The 20,365-nt window shown below is 45.4% G+C and overlaps 1 protein-coding gene across 1 annotated transcript in view; it reads left to right on the top strand.

Annotated features, from left to right (window-relative positions):
• The window catches only part of Fbxw4 (F-box and WD repeat domain containing 4), an 86,072-nt gene that overhangs the window by 51,361 nt on the left and 14,346 nt on the right, over positions 1 to 20,365 (top strand). Inside the window, exon 6 of the mRNA XM_069994923.1 lies at positions 19,769 to 19,834. Coding sequence (XP_069851024.1) covers positions 19,769 to 19,834 — 66 coding nt within the window. The remainder of the gene's footprint in view (positions 1 to 19,768; positions 19,835 to 20,365) is intronic.

Below are 20,365 nucleotides of genomic sequence, written 5' to 3' on the forward strand. Positions count from 1 at the left end.
CTTACACTGCAGGAGTCCTACCTAGGCAGTGGAACAGGAAGAGAGGATTCTGGGGAATAAGTGGACTTTGGTAACCCTGCCTCCATGTGGAAAGCCATACATGCTTGTGCCTAGTGGTCCTGCATGGGTATGTGTGGGCTTGGGAAGCTTGAGGTTCCAGGGTTTTGTGGTGAAGTAGACTGAAGACATTTTTTTGTGTGTGAGACTACCATACAGAGGAGTTACAATTACATGGGCAAGATAACGAGTACATTTCTTATCAAGCATTGTTGCCTACATTATTGAGACACACTTAAGCATTAACTCTATGCCCGCCAGGAGAGAGAATCTCTATTCAGGCCTTTGGCACCATCTCTGGCCATAATGGAACTCTGACCCTCCTAAGACAGATAACAGATATTAGTTGCTGTGGGATCACTGTCGGCTATTTATGATCTAAGTCCTAGGTTTGAAATTAATTAGATTACAGAAACAACTTCCTTTTATTACTTTTTTCAAACCAACTAAATACTCTCAAACCAAAATTTAAAACCCCCAACCTTTCATGTCTCCCTCCCTCTGTAGCTATATTTGCTAGGTAGTGAAAAGTACTTTCCCAAACCTCCTTGGATTGCATGCTGAACAAAGTGAGAAACCCAGAGGAGAAGGAAGCAGGTGCCAAAAGGCTGGCTGCGGCCCCTCCCAGTTCTGCGTCCTCCTGGCTCTGCTTCTCCCTGCCCAGGCTGCCTGCCGCACAGTCTGGGCTGAAGCCTGAGCAAGCAAAGGCATCTTGACTAGCAACAAGCCCCAGCTTTGTTATGCCTGTGGGGGAGATGCTTTCTGGAGCCCAGGGATCTCCTCTGAGAACCACCTGTACCTCGTGGCCTCTTTCTGGCCAGGGCTTTTTGGCACTTGAGCCCTGCCTCCTAGCCAGCAGTCTGGTAGTCAGGAGCATGGGCCAGGAGAAGGCTAAAGGGGCTGTGGTCAGCTAGAGGGGGCTCAAATGTCAGCCTTTTCCTTAAGGCCCTTACTTGGCTCAGAATCCCCTAAGGCCCTGGCCAGGTTAAATTGGTCCTGTCTGTCACCAACTTGACAGTGGCTTTCTGAAGTAGTCTACAGGATTGGGACAGGGGATCCAAGGTTTCACTTCTTGCCCTGTTATTGTTGCTTCAAGATGGGAATAGTGTAGGTTCTCTCTACTAGGCTTCTTCCTTAATCAGGAATTCTGAAGGAACAATCTATTGCTTAAGCAGCAATGATGGTAATGATGGCAAGCACTTCTGGAACACCAACTAAATGCCAAACATATAGGTAAAGCATTTAAAAGTAAGGAAATTGAGGGCTGGGAAGGTGGCTCAGTGGTAGAGCACTTGCCTTGCATGCCTGAGGCCCTGGGTTCGATTCCTCAGTACCACATAAGCAAAAAGAAAAAAAAAGCCGGAAGTGGCACTGTGGCTCAAGTAGTAGAGTGCTAGCCTTGAGCTGAAGAGCTGAGGGACAGCGCCCAGGTCCAGAGTTCAGGCCCCACAACTGGACCGCCCCCCCAAAAAAAGAAAATTATTTAAAAATAAATAAATAAAAGTAAGGAAATTGAGACCTGACAGGAGTTAATAATGTGTCCATAATCACATCTCTTAAAACTAGTGCACCCAGAGTTTGAGCCCTGACATGACTCCAGGGTACATGGTGTGCTGTGCCATGCTGAACTTTCTCTTTTGGGATTAGAACTTGTTGATTGCCTCGAATTGTTTACAAGTTCGTTTTTTCAAAACGAATTCAAGACTTGCTTTTCTGGCTGCATCTTGCGCAACTTAAGGCAAGCCTATATAAATTTTTTTTTTTTTTTTAACATCCCAGCACTCATGCCAGGCTGGCATAGAGAGCTCTCAGGTCCTGACTGAAGAAATGAAGTTCCTTTGTGCTTGTACCCAGCAGTTCAGGAACTGCTCGAGTAAGGCCTTGTTCTGGGAGAAGAGCCCCAGAGTAGGTTGTCCTGTTGTTCTGGGCAGGCACCTGCATGTCGCTGAGGAGGAGGAAGGGGCTGTACAAGCAGAACATAGGCTGACGCATGGGCAGTAGGGAGAATGGAAAGCAAAGTCCAGGCCAGCTGTGACTGGGTCACTCTGAGCAGCCATTTCGTGACTGTTCATGGGCCTGCCAATCCTGCTTTGTCTCATGCAGGTTGTTGGATTGGACTGTGTCTGGGCGTGAAGAGGTGTTCCATGAGTAGCAGGGATATGAGCTCAAGGTCTGCTTTCACATCTCTAGACTGTGAGTGCTAGGACTAGTCATCCTTCCTTTTGTAGATTCTTCATAGAAAAGCCCATTTGACAGGTTGTGAGGAGGGTTGAGTGTAGAAACCATATTTCCTAGCAGCTGGTCCAGGGAACGAGTAGAGCAGGGGTACCTCATAGTACAGTTGTTTTCATGGCTGGGGCTTTTTTTTTTTTCCTCCTGGTCCTGGGGCTTGAACTTGGCCTGAGTGCTGTCTCTGAGCCTCTTTGTTCTCAAGGCTAGCGCTCTACCACTTGAGCCATAGCACCACTTCCAGTGTTTTCTGAGTAGTTCATTGGAGATAAGATTCTCATGGACTTTTCTGCCTGGGCTGGCTTCACATTGTGATCCTCAGATCTTATTCAGCCTCCTGAGTAGCTAGGATTATAGGCATGAGCCACCAGTCCAGCTAGTGTCTTCTTTACGTTGGCTAAACAGGCCAACAATGGACTTGGTAGTTCAATCCTCTAATCCCAGCAATGGAAGGCTAAAACAGAAGGATTGCAAGTTCCAAGCTAGTCTAAGTTACATAGAGATCCAGTTATAAAACCAAACAAACATCCCCAAAAACAACCAGGCAAAAAGTTTGACTTCACCATCACCTATGGACTATGTATCAAACTGCTCCAGCAGCCTGAAGCTATTGCTACCTTGAGTGGAACTTAGTACCCTAGACTCCATGCGTGTGGTGAAGTGTTTTTAATGGCAAATGCAGAGAGAGAGAGAGAGAGAGAGAGAGAGAGAGAGAGAATATGAATATGAATATGAATATGAATATTTGGTTCTGGGATTTTCTGACTGTCATTGAAAGATTGGGGGTCACAAGGCCAAGGCCTGCCCCACTCACCTCCAACCTTGATGTTGAAAAACATTATTCTAGTATAACTGGCTTCCATTTTATAGACAAGAAATGTGAGGCCCCAAGAGGTTATAGTCCTGTCCAAGGTAGAGCAGCTTGAGAGCCCCACAGCAGTCCAGAGCTGGCCCAGCTGGCCAGCTGGGACCACACTAGTCCCGCTTGCTCTGGCCTTTGGTTCAAGTTGTTTTCTCTCTGCCTGTCTGCCTGTCTGTCTGTCTGTCTGTTTCTGTCTCTGTCTCTGTCTCTCTCTCCCTCTCTCCCTGTCTCTCTTTCTCCTCCCCTCCCTTTCTTCCTCTCTTCTGCCTTCTCTCTCTCTCTGTGTCTCTCACTGTCTGTCTCTCTGTCTCTGTCTCTCTGTTTCTCTCTGTCTCTGTCTCTCTCTCTCTCTCTGTCTCTCTCATGAACAGATCATTTGTTAACCAGGCCTTCCATTTCCATCTTGCAGTTTTGGAAGCACTACTTCTCTCCCCTGGTCTGGGCCAGGGCTTCTTGGAGCTAGTTACGGAGCTGGCAGCTTGCATTGCATGCTGTGGTCCCTGGAGCCTGCATTCCAGTCTTTGTACACACCACAGCTCTGATCCCAGATAAGCTCCATACAGCTGTACCCTGTGCTTCCCTCGACCTTGCCACCCCTGCTCAGCAGAGAGCTCATTGCTGGGTAGGGGCACTTGGTGGCAACAACAGTAAAGTTCGGGGTCACAGAGTCCCTGGCTTTATATACCCAGGACAGCCTTTTTCTGAAGCTTCGCAACTCAGGGGTACTTATGAAGAGTACATTCTAGCCCCTGGCCTGCGTGGAGAGCCAAGCAAACTCAGCCCTGTGACCACTCTGCCACACAGCCACCTTCCTCTTTTCAGCCTGGTCCAGTCTCAATGGCTATCCTTTCTGTCTGCTTTTAATGCAGAGCTGAGGGGCTGAGTGACCTCCCAGAGAGTTATCTGGGATCCTAACTCTGACCAAAGACAAAGGACAGGGGTGACTGTGGAGGTAGTGGATGGCAGCACCTTTCTTCCCTCATCCAGGTCACAGACCCACTGCCCCCACCAACCCTGGTTCAGCTCACAACGGGGCCTAATTCAGAGACTTCTTTTGTTTGGTCTGCACAGAGCAGTCCCCAGCTCACCGTTCCCACATGCCACAGTCTCCCTACCATTCACTGGAAAGGCTGAAAAGCCCTGGGCTAATTGCGTTGGGCTGAAAATTACCACTTCCCTGGGTTCCCCTGCTGCTGAGGACATTTGTGTCACTGCTGTATTTAGAGGGAACAAAGGACCCCTGTAGGGAGAGCCCAGGTACGAATATGGGATGGGGGGAATAATTGCCATCTCTCCAGGTGAAAGCCCCTGTTAAACTTCAGTAAGTCAATTAGGCTTGGGGGGGGGGGAGGGCACAGACCCCCACAATAAACTGTTCCCACTAAGCAATTAAAGAAAATCATTTTAGCTTTGAGGACAGAAACTGCTTATTAGAAATTTTGTGGGCCCCTTCCATCCCCCCCTTAGGGATGAAACAACAAAACACCTTCTTCAATAGAAATGTTTCTCCTCCTTCACTCATTGTGTGGCCTGAAAGCATTTGCTGTGGGAGGGCAGATGGAGGGACAGACACAGGCCAAAGAGGGAGCGAGGGGCTTAACACCTGGGCTGGTGCAAGATCACAAGTGTCCGGGTAGACTTCCATGGGCTCAGATTGTATGTAGAGTATGCTTGTGTGGAACAGAGGTGGCCCACTGGCCCACAGACTACTGTCTGCTGTTCAACACAGTGGGCATTAGGCAGCACCTGCGTCTGGGTGCCCCCTTATTGAAGGGAATAAACACCAGGTTCTGTGTGCGAGTATGAATGCTTACATGTGCTTTCTCAGCAAAGGGTGGCAAGGTCAAGATAACCCAGCTTGCCAGGCAGCTCTTCCCAAGCCTGTGACCAAGCCCATGGTCTGTCTCTGCTCTCGCAGATGCCAAATAGCAGTGCCTAGGAGTTGAGCCACAGAATAGCTTTCCGCCTTAGACAGTTGGCAACCACCAGCTAAATGCCAGGAGCCACCTACCAGCCTGGCCACCTCCCCCCCCCCCAGCTAGGAATGGTTTGTGGGGAGTGAAGGATGGGCGTGCTAATCTCCAGGGTGTTGTTCCTCCATTGCCTAGGTGAAAGTGAGTTGTAGGAACTCAGAAGCAAAGTCAGAGTTCTGGTTGGCAAATTTTCTTGGTACATAGCTTGGTTGATAGAGCTTATGGAAAGCTGGTTTGCAAAACCCTGTCCTTCACAATTCTGGGAGCACAGATTGGGGGGATTAGGAGGGTCCTTATCTTCCCTGGGTGGGATGGCAGGAGGGACTATAATTTCCTGTGCATATGTATTTGTGTATCACAGATCAGATGGTAAAAGCCCACATCCTGGGGCTGGGAAGGTGGCTCAGTGGCAGAGCGCTTGCCTTGCATGCCTGAGGCCCTGGGTTCGATTCCTCAGCATCACATAAGCAAAAAGAAAAAAGCTGGAAGTGGTGCTGTGACTCAAGTGGTAGAGCGCTAGCCTTGAGCCGAAGAGCTGAGGGACAGCGCCCAGGCCCAGATTCAGGCCCCACGACCGGAACCCCCCCCCCAAAAAAAAAGCCCACATCCTACCTTGCCCTTTACCTTGGCACTTTCAAGGAGGGCTATGTGTGCTGATGGTGGGCATGGCATTGAGTCAGACCCTGCCCTTACCTCTGTGCTTCCCTGGGGTTCATGATGTGTTTGGCCTCCATTCCAATATTCCAAAGAGGTGAAATTAAACCTTGAGGGGTAGGCCTTTCCCAGAAATCAAATATGCCAACCTATTAACCTACCAAGGGACTGTAGGCGATAGGATTTGGTGCCTCCAGGCTGGCAGTAGGAAGGAAAGGCAGTTGGCAAAGTCTTAGCAGGAGTATGAAGGTAAGGCTTTATGAAGAGCAATGGGATTTGGAGGTCTTTAGAGCTGTGGTCTATAATGGGGAGAGCAAGAATGGTTTGGCCACTTAGGAGATACATCTCTCAAACAAGCTGAATCTTAAATACTTGTCATAGTTAAGTTAATTTTTTCATAATAAATAATAGTTACATGTACCTAAACACATGTGTGTTTATTTTCTAGAGTGGGATTTTTCATGAATAGGGATTGGTTTCCTCATGTCTTACATCTGACTTTTTTGTGTGTGATGGTCCTAGAGCTTCAACTCAAGGCTAGCACTCTACCACTGAGCCACAGCTTAATTTTTGGCTTTTTGCAGTTAATTGGAGATAAGAATCTCACAGACTTTCTTGCCCAAACTGGTTTTGAACTGCTATTCTCCGATTTCGGCCTCCTGAGTAGCTGAGATTTACAGATGTGAGCCACTGGCACCCAGCAAGAGTTGTTTTTGTTTTTGTTTTTTAAAAAAGAATTCTAACTATGTAACACAAAGGTGTAACTTCTCTGAATATGTGAAATACTATTAAAATAAACTCTAGGAGCCAGGCTCCAATGGATCATACCTGTAATCCTAGCTACTCAGGAAGCTGAGATCTGAGGATCACAGTTCAAAGCCAGCCTGGGCAGGAACATCTGTGAGATTCTGATCTACAATTAACCACCAGAAAACCAGAAGTGGTGCTGTGGTTTAAGTGGTAGTGTTCACCTTGAGCTGAAGAGCTCACAAACTCTGGTTCAAGCCCCACAACCGACAAAAACAAAACAAACCCTCTAGGAAATGGAAACTTTTTTTTTTTTTTTTGCGGTGGTGGTGGTGGTATTTTTGTTTTTTGTTTTTTGGGTTTTTTTGGGTCTGGTCGTGGGGCCGGCACTGTTCCTCAGCTCTTTAGCTCAAGGCTAGCACTCTACCACTTGAGCCACACCGCCACTTCCGGCTTTTTTTCTTTTTGCTTATGTGGTGCTGAGGAATGGAACCCAGGGCCTCATGCATGCAAGGCAAGCGCTCTACCACTGAGCCACCTTCCTAGCCCTGGTATTTGTTTTTGCTTTGGGTTTTTCCCCCTTCTGGGGGCACACCAACGGAGGGAGGAACAATAAACAAATGCATTCATGCTATTCAGAATACACTATGTGGAAAATGGCCTATGTAGCTTGTGGGTGGGGATGGGAGAAGAAAACAAGGGGCATGTTTAAAAGAGAAATGTACTTGTGGGGTGTGGGTGGCTCACACCTGTAATCCCAGCTACTCAGGAGGCTGAGATGGGAGGATCCCAGCTCAAAGCCATCCCAAGCAGGAAAATCCCTGAGACTCTTATCTCCAATTAACCACAACAAAACAAACAAAAAAACAACAACAACAAGGAAGTGGAGCTGTGGCTCATAGTGGAAGAGTGCTACCTGCGAGCAAAAAATAGCTCAGGGACAATGCCCAAGCCCTGAGTTCAAGATGATCCACTAGCCAGGTGCTGGTGGCTCATGCCTCTAATCCTAGCTACTCAGGAGGCTGAGATCTGAGGATCTTGGTTCAGAGCCAGCCCTGGCAGGAAAGTCCATGAAACTCTTATCTCCAATAAACCACCAGAAAACCAGAAGTGGCGCTGTTGCTCAAGTGGTAGAGCGCTAGCCTTGAGCTGAAGAGCTGAGGGACAGCGCCCAGGCCCAGAGTTCAAGCCCCAAGACCGACCAAAAAAAAAAAAAAAGATGATCAACCAAAAAAAAAAGAGAGAGAAAGAAATGTTCTCATTTCCTGACATGAAATGGTAGCCCCTCTGTACAATGCATTAATAGTAACAACAAAATTATTATTTTTTAAACTAGATAACAGGAGGGTAGGGATGGGAAGGAACAATGAAGGAGAACAAAGGAAGGAGTAACATTGATCAAGATGCATTCTACTCACAATCTGACTTGTGGAATTGTAACCACTTTGTTTAAGTACCTAATAATCTATATTATTTTATTGAATTTGTTTTTGCTTTTGTTTTGGTGTGGGGCTTGAACTCAGGGCCTGGACATAGTCATCCTTGAGCAGTTTTTCTTAAGGTTAGTGCTCTACCACTTTGAGCCACAGCTCCACTTCTGGTGATTTTCTAGTGATTAATTGGAGATGAGAATTTCATGGTCTGGAAGTGCAGCTTAGTAGTAGAGCACTTTCCCAGTAAGGCGAGACCTTGAGTTCAAACCTCAGTATTGAAGGGGAAAAAAAAGTGGGAAAGTTTGGAAATGGCATTGTGGCTCAAAGTAGAAGAGCACTAGCCTTGAGCTAGAAGAGCTGAGAAACAGTGCCCAGGCTCTGAGTTCAAGCCCCATGACTGACCAAAAAAAAAAAAAAAAAAGTCTCATGGACTTTCCTACCTGGACTGGCTTTGAACTGTGAGTCACCGGTTCCTGGCTAATAATACAATTTGTTTTTTTAAAAAAGAGAGTGAGAAAGTTTGGGGAGATTAGGTAGGTTTGTATATGGTTTGCTTTTTTTTTTTTTTTGTCAGTCGTGGGGCTTGAACTCTGGCTTGGGCACTATCCCTCAGCTCTTCAGCTCAAGGCTAGCGCTCTACCCCTTGAGCACAGTGCCACTTCTGGTTTTCTAGTGGTTTATTGGAGATAAGAGTCTCATGTACTTTCCTGCCTGGGCTGGCTTTGAACCATGATCCTCAGATCTCAGCCTCCTGAGTAAGTAGCTAGGATTACAGGCATGAGCCACCAGCGCCCTGCTCTATATGTTTGCTTTTTAAGGAAGTAATTTTACATGTTGTTTGAGCTTTCTACTTGGTTACTCTTGCACTGTGGGAGAGAGAGAGAGAAAGAGGGACAGACAACTTTGCTACTCAGGAAGCTGAGATCTGAGGATCAAGGTTTGAAGCAAGCCCAGGCAGAAAAATCTTCATGAGACTCTTATCTCCAATTAACACCTCAAAAACTAGAAGTGGAACTGTGACTCAAAGTGGTAGCCCATTAACCTTGAGCAAAAGTTGTTCAGGGACAGAGTCTAGGCCCCAAGTTCAAACCCCACAACTGCCAAAAAAAAAAAAAAAAAATCAAGGGCTAGGAATGTGGCTTAGTGGTAGATTGCTTGCCTAGCATGCATAAAATCCTGGGTTCGATTCCTCAGTAGTACATAAACAGAAAAAGCCAGAAGTGGCACTATGGCTCAAGTGGTAGAGTGCTAGCCTTGGGCACACAGAGGCTCAAGGACAGGCTCTGAGTTGAAGTCCCAGGACTGGCAAAAAAAAAAAAAAATCAAGATTCCTAGTGCTACTAACTAATCAATAAAGAAGGAAGTTCTTAGAAATTAACCTCTGCTGTCTACAGCCTGATGATTTTTCTTTTTTTTTTGGGTCCGGTTATGGGGCCTGAACTCTGGGCATGGGTGCTGTCCCTCAAGGCTAGCACTCTACCACCTGAGCCACAGCGCCACTTCCGGCTTTTTTCTTTTTGCTTATGTGGTGCTGAGGAATGGAACCCAGGGTCTCATGTATGCAAGGCAAGTGCTCTACCACAGAGCCACCTTCCCAGCCCAGCCTGATGATTTTTCTACCATCCTTTTCTATAAACCTCAGTTGATACAGCCAGTGCAACATCCCTGGGAGCCTTGTTGTCTCCCAGCAAAGAGGCGTTAACACATGCATACTGGTTACCTTTACACACCAGAGTTTTCCGCCTCCTTCTACAAATGGAACACTCCCCTACAAGTGAAGCCTGCTAAAAGCAAACACTCTTCTACAAATGAAACTCCTACCAGTGAGCACTCCCTTACAAACAAGCACTCCTCTACAAATAGGCATTCTCCTACAAATGAACACCTGAGTATTCCCCTAACATTGGAGTCCTCCTCTACAAATGGGATTCCTACAGATGAAGTACTGCCCTACAAATGAGAACTCTGCAAATTATTGCTGTCCTACAAATGAGCACTCAATTAGAAATGGAGTATTCCTATACATGACATTCCACTACAGATGTAGCACTTCTCTACAAGTGAACATGCCTTTACAGATAAAGCATTTCCTTACGAGTATTCTTTTTTTTTTTTTTTTTTTCTTTTCATAGCCCTGGCTAGCTCCAAACTTATGATCCTCCTGCCTCAACTTCCAAGAGCCAGGAATCTGGCTCAAATGAGCATTTCCTTGCACATGGTTCTCTTCTTCATATGGAGGAATAGGCTTTTATCTACTGTGTACATAGATATAGTAGAGCTTACGGTCATGATCCTACTTCTGTATCTCTACTCAGAACAGGTTGATGAACATAGTAAGGCCTTGCTGGCCTACTGACCTCCATGATGACTCCTCCTCCCACCCCAAGCCTTTGGGGTAAGGGGGGAAAATGCTGAAGCAATTGGACTGATTGTGTCAGAGCCATGCAAATGGAAAATATAGTTCAAAACCCCTATTCCTTGGAATTCTCGGCACATTGTATTAAATTTAATAGATTGAATGAGCACATACCATTCTACTGCACTATATTTGATTTTTAGTTCTTTATTGTTTTCTCATCCATTAATTCTTCTCTTCCATTGGTCAAGTTTCTCATTATTGAGTAGAATGACCTCATTTGGCCCCAGAATCTTACATTCTTTTTATCATTGGTTAAATTGAGAAGGAGTCATTTTACGTTTTTTTGTAGACAGTTTCCAGCTATAGGACTACAGTCCTTTGTGGGGCCTTTGTTGGGCTTGCCCTGTTGTTAGGGGGTAAAGCAGGAACAGTATCTCTAGTTCCTAGCCACTCTATCCTGAGAGAGGTCCAGGAGTGGAAAGAGAGAGAGAGAGAGAGAGAGAGAGAGAATATACATGTGTGTATGTGTGTGTGTGTGTGTGTGTGTGTGTGTGTGTGTGTGTGTGTGTGTGTGTGTGTGTGTATAAGTAAATTAAACAAATGTTCTAGACCTCTGCAGCTATATGAGTCAAGAGTTAGTCTTACTAGGCCCTGGTGGCTTATGGCTATAACCATAGCTGGAGCTTAAGTGATGGAACATTAGCCTTAAGTGGAAAAAGCTACAGACAGTGCCCAGGCCCTGAGTTCAAGCCCCATTATTGATCATCTCCCTCCCCCGCCCCCCCCCCCCAAAAAAAAAGTCAGTCTTGTCTCCTAGTATCTCCTAATGCCAAATCAGGAGAAGAATCTAGTGAAGCACCACCTCCCTTCTGATCTGGAACTTCCTAGCCTGACATTAATTCTAGTACTTCAGCCCAAAGGTGTGCTAAGGCCACTATTGTTTTTTTTTTTTGTCGGCCTTGGGGCTTGAACTCTGGGCCTGGGCGCTGTCCCTCAGCTCTTCAGCTCAAGGCGAGCGCTCTACCACTTGAGCTACAGCGCCACTTCAGGTTTTTCTGGTGGTTAATTGGAGATAGGAGTCTCACGGTCTCTCCTGCCCGAGCTGGCTTTGAACCGAGATCCTCAGATCTCAGCCTCCTGAGTAGCTAGGATTACAGGCGTGAGCCACCAGCGCCCGGCTAAGGCCACTATTGTTGATACTGGCTTTAACAGGCAAATCACTGTTTGGTTTACCTGCTCTTCACCATAAGTCATGGACAGAAGTATCTAGTTATGTCATGTTATATCATACAGAATATAAACAATGTGTTTTTCTTTTTAAAAAGTAGCACTCATGGTCAAGTACTAGTGGCTCATACCTATAGTCCTAGCTACTCAGGAGGCTGAGATCTGAGAATTGTGGTTTAAAGCCAGCTTGGGCAGACAAATCCTTGAGACTCTTATCTCCAATTAACTAGCAAAAAAATGAAAACAACAGAAGTGGAGATGTGGATCAAGTGGTAGAGTGCCAGCCTTGAGGGGAAAAAGCCCAGTCAAGAGTGTGTGGCCCTGTGTTTAAGCCCTAGTACCACCACCAGCAACAACAAAATACACACTTATTAGATAGGAAATTTTTCTTAAAAAAGAATTTTTTATTACTTTATTGGCCAACACAATCACTTTTTAGCATTTTAGTATGTTTTTTTCTCATACTAAATTTTTGTGTGTGTATGCTGGTGGTGGGGCTTGAACTCGGGGCCTGGGCACTGTCCCTAAGCTTTTTTGCTCAAATCTAGTGCTTTGCCACTTGAGTTACAGGTCCACTTCTGGAGTTTTGGTAGTTAATTGAAGATAAAGAGTTTCACTGACTTTCTTGCCTGGGTTAGCTTAGATGGTACATCCTAAAATCTCAGCCTCCTGAGTGGCTAGGATTATAGACATGAGCAACCACTAGTACCTGGCTTGTACTAATTTCTTTTAATGCACAGGCTATTAAAAATTGTAATAATGATGTTTACACCTCTCTTGTGACAGTAGATCATAAGCATCCTGCTTGTATTCTTTGGAAACATCATTGTGAATGACCACATATTCCATTGAGGAACAGACTGTTGATTGCCCCATGTATTTGGTTTTGATACCTTAAAGGCAAGGCATATCCTTCTTGACCAATCAATGCATTGTGGTCTAGTAATCTATGAAGTTAGCTGAACTTAGGAATTTCTATTTTCTATCTGTATATTCTTAAAATGATTTATAGTGATATATGCTGTATTGGTTTGCTATATTTATTTGCCTTAGACTTTACTCATTCAAGCTTCCAATAGGCTTTTTGGTCTTATTATGACTTACTTTGGTGAAAAGCATCTTTAGTACTTAGTTCTTTTTTTTTTTTTTTTTTTTTGTCGGTCATGGGGCTTGAACTCTGGGCCTGGGGGCTGTCCTTCAGCTCTTCAGCTCAAGGCAAGCGCTCTACCACTTGAGCTACAGCGCCACTTCCGGTTTTCTGGTAGTTTATTGGAGATAGGAGTCTCACGGTCTCTCCTGCCCAGGCTGGCTTTGAACCGTGATCCTCAGATCTCAGCCGCCTGAGTAGCTAGGATTACAGGCGTGAGCCACCAGTGCCCGGCAGTGCTTAGTTCTTAGAACTCACTGTCCCCACCTTCTTCCTAGACATGCTATAGTTAGACCTCAGGCTCTACACACACACTCCAGTCCCTCATGGACTGACTCAGCAGCCCTGTTTCTCTGCACACAGTATTTGGGGTGGAGGTTTCCCCAGCTACCAGGTGTGTGTTTGCTAGAGACAGAACACCATTTCTTTGTCTCTGTTTTGAGATTTTCCAAGCATATCTGTTTCTTTACCTCTGGTTAGTGCCCTGTTGGTTGGATATGAGGCACTAGCAGCCTCACACATTTCCACTAGCCTGTCTTCCCCCTTCCTGACTTCTCTTGACCTTCTGTGCCCACTCTGCTGGTCTCTCCCTCATGGTGCTGTCACTGCACTACTACTCCCGGCTTCTCCTCACCGAGTGAGTTTATGTGACCTTCGCACTGTATTCATGCTTCGGGACTTAGCTGCTATAATGATGTCAGTGGCAGAGGCTAGCAGATGGCGGTGGTAGCAATGAGACCTGACATGTTCTAATGACTCCCTCCTTCCCACCCTTGCTGGCTGAGCCAATGGAGGGGCAGGAGTTTCCTTGAGGTATTTAAGGAGGGGGCCAAGGGAAATAGGGGAGCCCCAGGTGCCGATGAGGCCTGTGACCTTTGCTGCTATAATATCAGTGTTTCACAAGCAGGGTGGGTCGGAAGCCCACTTGCAGCCCATCAAAAATTGATTTAATTGCAATTTTTCCTCCAATTAGGAGCACTGGAGCCTGACTAATTGGAGTAATAGAGAGTAATAAGGCTCAGATAAAAAGCCTTCCTCGGCTGCCTTTGTATCTCGTGTCAGTGCCTGTCAGAGGTCAGAGAGCTTGCATATTCTATTAGGCAGCCTGGCCTTCATTTGTACAAATTAGTTTACCCAACAGTAATTAAAATGCCAATGCGGGTTGAAGAGAACTGAATACACTTGATGGGCATGTTGGTGAATGATGTGACAGCTCTGGTGGCCTCCATTGCCAAAGTGTGTCAGCCCAGGCTCAGAGGCTGCTGGGGCCTTGGCCAGCTGGGCGGCTCTGGGCCAGCCACGGGGCACAGCTGCTACGCCCACCACTTCTGTCACCCATCTCAGAGCCAGGCTCGTCTTTCTCCTTCCAGGTGGAGCCATTTGTTCACTTGTTGATTCATTCCTTCATTCAAGAAGCATCTTGAGTTTTCAGTATGACCAGGCAGTATACTAGGTGCCAATGACCCAAACATTTGAGCTACCCAAATGTAGCTCACATAAGAGTTTACAGTGTGAGGGATACTATGATAACTTGAGCTTTGGAGTCAAAAGTAACTAACATCCAATTCCAGTCTGACTAATTGCTACTTGTGTGATCTTGAGCAAGTTAGTTACCTTTCTGGGCCTCAGTTTTCTCATCTGTAAATTAGGGAAGGTGGTACCTACTGGATAGGGTTATGAGGAATAAGTGGGATAATGCTGTTGAAATATTTGCTTGGCACTTGATTCATAGAAAGTACTCATACAGTTGCCAGGCATAGTGTCTTATACCAATCCTAGCACTCAAGATAATGAAGCAGGAGGATAGAGAGCCCAAGGCCAGTCTGGGCTATATAGTGAGACCCTTTAATTCAATATGAACAATCATCCCTCAGTGTCTGTGGCTTTGTTCCAAGATTCCCCAACCCCTAATCAATACCCAAATCTGCAGATACACAAGTTTCTTGTAAAAAGTGACATAGAGTTGGGAGCTAGTGACTCATGCCTATAATCCTAGCTGCTCAGGAGGCTGAGATTCGAGGAAGCTCAGGGATGGTGTCTGGAGGTCAAGCTCTAGAATTGGCACCAGAACAAACAAACAAAAAGACATAGTATTTGCCTGTAACCTACAAGTGCTTCCAACTTGTATTCTTTAAATTGGCTCTAGATAACTTCTTAAGATAGGTAAGTGCTATGTAATCCATTGCACTGTCTGGTAGAGCAGAGTAAAGTTGCATTTAGTACAGGTGCAGATGTCAACCTAATGACATCAGAGTCTCACTATATAGCCCAGGTTGGGTTTGAACTTGTGATCCTCCTGCCTCTAATTCCCTCAGGAACTTGGATTACAGATATGTGTCATCAATGCCTGATGGATGTAATAATGTGTTTTTCTTTTCCAAATTTTTTTAATTTATGTGTGGTTGAATCCACAAATGTAGAACCCACAGATACAGAGGGCTATCTGTATTTTTTTTAATTTTATTGTTTGTTTTAACTCAGGGCCAGGATATTCTCCTTTAGCTTTTTTTTGCCCACAACTGGCACTCTGCCACTTTAGGGCACCTCTGACTTTTTGCTGGTTAATTGGAGATGACAAGAGACCCACAGCCAGCCTGGGCTGGCTTCGAAGCTCGATTCTCAGTTAGATTTCAGCCTCCTGTGATTACAGGCATGAGCCACCAATATTTGGCCTATACTAGTGTTATTAAGAAGGTAAAAACTAATGTAGAAACAGTAAGATCTACCTTCTGTTAGCCTAAACATGCCCAACTAATTTTAATTTCTTTCTTGCCTTTCTCTTTTCTATCTTGTTACCTTTTATTCTTCAACTTGTGTACAGAAAACCTCGGTTCCCTAGTGGCTTTTGTAATCTGAGAGCTTCTGTATCCATTTCTTAGGCCTGCTGATGTCTCCAATGCTAGACTTGCCTGAATTAGATTGAGGGGAGAAGGGTAAAGTGAAGATCTGGGTAAGGTCTGGGACAGGATGAGGAATTGCAGACTGGCTTCTGGTAAGGAATTTCTGACCCCACAAGAGCAGTTTATGGAATCAGAATGACGGTTAGACCCTTTAGCTGACAGAAAGAATAAGTACATGTATTTGTATGGTTATGTGCATATGTTGACATTAATTATTTGGTACTGTTAGTATTTCTGTTGTGCTTGTGAAGATTTCTTATTGCTACCCATGTATGATTGTCATGCATTGTGAATTATTCCTCTAAGGAACAGAGAGATCACTTTCACAGCCCAAATGACTGGCTTTCCCAGCTAGGTTGGCTTTGGGCAATGGAAGAGCCTTTCAGGTCAGTTTCATTGATCTGTTTTACTAATCTATATTGGGCCAGGTTATGTGCTGGCACTGGGGGACACATAAATAGATCGTTAGGAATAGTCTTAGAAGGAATGAGATGTGTCTTCATGTCATTGATCTCTTGAGAACCATTGGTTTGCTTAGCAGAGTGAGGGCTTCGGATAGTGTGGATGTTAGCTTAATGCCAAGGGGTGAAGGGATCAAAGCAGGCTTTATGTTCTGTGCAAGAGCCATGCAGCTTAGAGAACTGGAGGTGAAGTTGCCTGTGAGACACAGATCTCACCTGACCCCACTTTCAATTTCAAGGGTGCCAAGTGTGGGCAGCAGGCCTTCTGTGCAGCCCCAGAATCTGTATACTTTGTAAAGCTGAGCTGCTACTTATTCCTTTTCGTGTGATAGGAACAGGAACAGGACCTTCTGTCTCATGGACTTGCTATGGGGTATGAAGCATCCTTTGGATGTGCTAGATAGTGGATCTCTCCCTTCTTTTGTCTTGCTCACTCTGGGAGACTGTACTTGTATTCATCCTCTTTGACCATCTGACTTCAAATGCTTTTCTTTTAATTTAACAAAAAGATAAAAGAAAAAAAAAAAGCTTTTCTTTGGCTTTTGCCTCATTCTTCCTAATGGCCATGAAAATTGTGGAGTGGGACAGGGGGCGGGAGGTGGGGGATATGGCTACAGCAATGGGGAAGTTCAAGGTATGCAAACTGTGTCTGTAGTCAGCTTGACTCCCGGTATCTCAGACAGGCCCCCTATTTTGGATGTTTCCCTGTAGGACCCAGCTCAAAGTGTATGTAACTGTTGCTCAGATGATTTCTTGCTGAGTGTTAAAGTTTCACTAAACTCCTACATCCAGGAAATCTGCTTCTTTTGCCTCCTTCTCTACCATTTTGCTTCACAGTGCTAAGACAGGGGAAAGGGCTTCTTTGAGAAAGGAACACTCACAGCTGTTGTGTCCAAGCAATTAGGAAAATCTTTAATAGGATGTAAAGAGGAGGGCCTGGGATGGTTGGGCCAAGTAGAGGAAGATAGGAATGAGTTCCTGAAAAGAATGTTTATATATGCCCCCCACCACTTCACCCCACCCTACCTGTTGAGAGGTCAGAGCCCTGGCAGTGACAGGGGTTAAAGTTTCAGGTTCCTCCTGTCTCTCCATTGACTTATCTTGATACTAATTTAGGCCTGCAGCCGGTCAGGGACTTGCCATCAACCTCCTTAAGAAATATTTCTGTTCTACTGGCACCCTTCACCTAGCCCAGACTCCGCAAAAATCTGGAGAGCCCAGCTGCCTGCTCCAATGATTTCTAAGTGGCTACTGTGTTTCCAATCCAAGGTAATTGGCTTTACCAGTTATTAATGGATTACTCTAAAGAGGAAAAATGTTGGGAGAAGGGAGATGAAACCAATACCTACTGCTTTGTAGTTTGATTCTTCAGTGTTCAGTGGCAGCTTCTAAGGTTGGCAATCTCTTGGGGCATGACCGAGAATGTTTTGGTGCTGCCACTCTGTAGTAGAATGGCTGGCAACAGTCCTGTGGGAGAAGGAAGAAAATACTGGTACATGGACCTGGAGGAAGTCTTGGCTTTAGGCATAGGAGCCCCAGGGTATCGCATATGGCCTTGATATCAACTTGAGGATGACACCAGCCCTACAGTTTTGACGATAAACCAGCAGCTTGGCCCTAACATCTCACTCATCAGCAACTGGCAGCAGCTCTCTACCCACTCTGGCTACTGGCTTTTTCAGCACCTGACCTGTGGGAGCACAGGTGCTGGGTAAGGCAGGTAGACAGGCTATGTTCACATTGCTAACATGTCATTAGTATGTCCAGTCTCTTTTCCGCCAGGCCAGACATGTAGGAACAATGCCCAAGGCTGCCTCAAGGCTTCTGAATGACAACTGCTTTCAAATTTCCTGCTTGCCATTAGGTTTCCCAAAGGCTTTCCCTCCCACCCCTGCCAAATCCTTTAACAAAGGACTGGTCTGGCTCAGAGGTTCAAGTTCTAGTCCTAGTACTCTAGCTAACCTGGTTCATTGCACTAATCCTTCGTAAGAGCTGTGCCTCCTCTTAATATGGGATTGCAGATTGTCTTATTTTGCAAGTTTAGGAGCGGGGTGTTGGTGGCTCACGCCTGTAATCCTAGCTACTTGGAAGGCTGAGATCTGAGGATTGAGGTTCAAAGCCAGCCCAGGCAGGAAAGTCCCTGAGACTCATATCTCCAATAAACCACTCAGAAATCCAGAAGTGGTGCTGTGGCTCAAGTGGTAGAATACTCACCTTGAGCTGAGATGCTGAGGGATAACGCCCAGACCCAGAGTTCAAGCCTCACGATGGACAAAAAAAAAAAAAAAGAAAAAAAAAGAAAAAAAGAAAAGAAAATTTAGGGTGTATAAGAGACACTAGAAAATACAGCTGATGGTCTTTCTTGCCTCTTGGTGGAATTTGGCAGTGTCTTTGAGATTGTTCCTAATCCCATCACCCAGGGAATTTACTCACCTTTACTCTTTGTCCTGTTCTCACATTGGAGCATTTACACTTGCCCTAAACTGGTACCACATTTCCAGATTCTCCTAGCTCTTCACCCTTTCAGGAATGTCCTTAGCTGCCCTGTCACTGAGTGGAGTTACATCTTTAGTTCCCAAGTGATTGTTCCCAGGAGGCCTTTCATGTTACTCTTGGGGTTCATACAACCACAGCCTGACAGGCTTATGGTAATAATGGGCCTGAACTCAGGGCCTGAGTGCTACCCTTTAGCTTTTCCTGTCCACGGGGTCATTCTACCACTTGAGCCAAACCTTCACTTCTGGCTTTTTGCTGGTTAATTGAAGTCTCACAGACTTTCCTGCTCATGCTGGCCTCAAACCGAGATCCCTCAGATTTCATTCTTCTTTTTTTATGTTTTATTTCTTTATTGAGAGTGATTACATAAATTTCACAGTATTGTGGGACAGTGATACCTTAGCTAAAGTCACAAACACATTTTAACCTTCACAAGGTGAATTGTCTTTATCATGGTCTATAAATCTTAAGAACTCTATGAACTTTGACAATAGAACTATTTCTTCCAAATTGGGTGATTTTACATTTCTTTCCTTTTGCTTAGTGTAAGCTGTTCCCTCTTTCTCATTCTCTCCCATCGCTGCCCTTGAGTTGCTTAGTTCACTTTCATCAGTGTCCAGTGCAGCTGATGGGCCCCTCTGCTGTATTTTTTTCACCTGTTTCCCTCTGATTCTGTGCCCTCCTCCTAAAGCTTCCTTCAGGTGTGTACATGTATATGCCATATGTAGGGTCAAGAACATAGAGTCATCTAAGAACGATGCGACAAATTAAGAAGAGGTCCCTTGTTTCTTGAGTCCTGTTTACTTTGTCATATCTCATTGCATTTTGAATTTAACATCTGCATATCAGGGAGACCAGATTTCATCCTTCTTGGGTAGTTAGGATTACAGGCATGAGCCACCAGTGCCCAACTGACAGGCTCGCTCTTTTGGCCTCAGAGGCACCCATTTGAAGGTCCATTTTTTTAGTAGGAAGAGGCTACACAACCCAATTTGAGCACCAAGCTTAGCTATCAGTAAACCTGAAGGCTTTGTGGGAAGCCACAGCCCATACAGCACGTGTCACAACTGCTCTACAGCTAGATCACTCCTTCAGCCACTTTTCTCATTCAGGCTTAGCCCCATGATTCCCAAGGAAAGGGCCCTGAATTTCAAATTGTGTAGCCGTGTCCACCACAAGTTCTGACAAGCCTGATCTAACTCTGCTCTCCTTTTGTTTGGCAGCTCTTTTGTGACAGGGACAGCTTGTTGTGGGCACTTCTCACCGCTGAGAATCTGGGACCTCAACAGGTAAGAGATTCCTGAGCTTACCATGGCAAACCTCTGTGTGTATGTTGACATGGGGCTGGGTAGTTAGGAAGGTAAGGAATTCACGGACCAGCTTTTGCCTTCATTGTCCCAGAGGTGCAGGAGGACGCTGGGGAGGACCCGGCCTTGAAGGTCATGATAGCAGTGATGCCTTTGGGGTTAGCTTGTTGGCACTGTTGAAATATCTTTATTCATTTTTCAAGTACTAGCAATGGAACTCAGCACTTCTGAAGTAATTTATAATACTTGAATAATTTCATGTATTATTTATAACTATTGGATTTATGATACTCTTTCTCTAAAGACTATCTGGTTCTGTGGCTCTGTAAAATCCCATCTAGCCAGGCACTACTGGCTCATGCCTGTAATTCTAGTTTCTCAGGAGGCTGAGATATGAGGATTGTGGTTCAAAGCAACCTGGGCAGGAAAGTCTATAACACTTTTTTTTCGTTTGTTTGTTGGTTGTGGGGCTTGAACTCAATGCTTGGGTGCTGTCCCTGTGCCCTTCAGCTC

Source organism: Dipodomys merriami, unplaced genomic scaffold (genome assembly GCF_024711535.1).
Source record: "Dipodomys merriami isolate MVZ:Mamm:240054 unplaced genomic scaffold, mDipMer1.0.p SCAF_102, whole genome shotgun sequence".
Classification (NCBI taxonomy): domain Eukaryota; kingdom Metazoa; phylum Chordata; class Mammalia; order Rodentia; family Heteromyidae; genus Dipodomys; species Dipodomys merriami.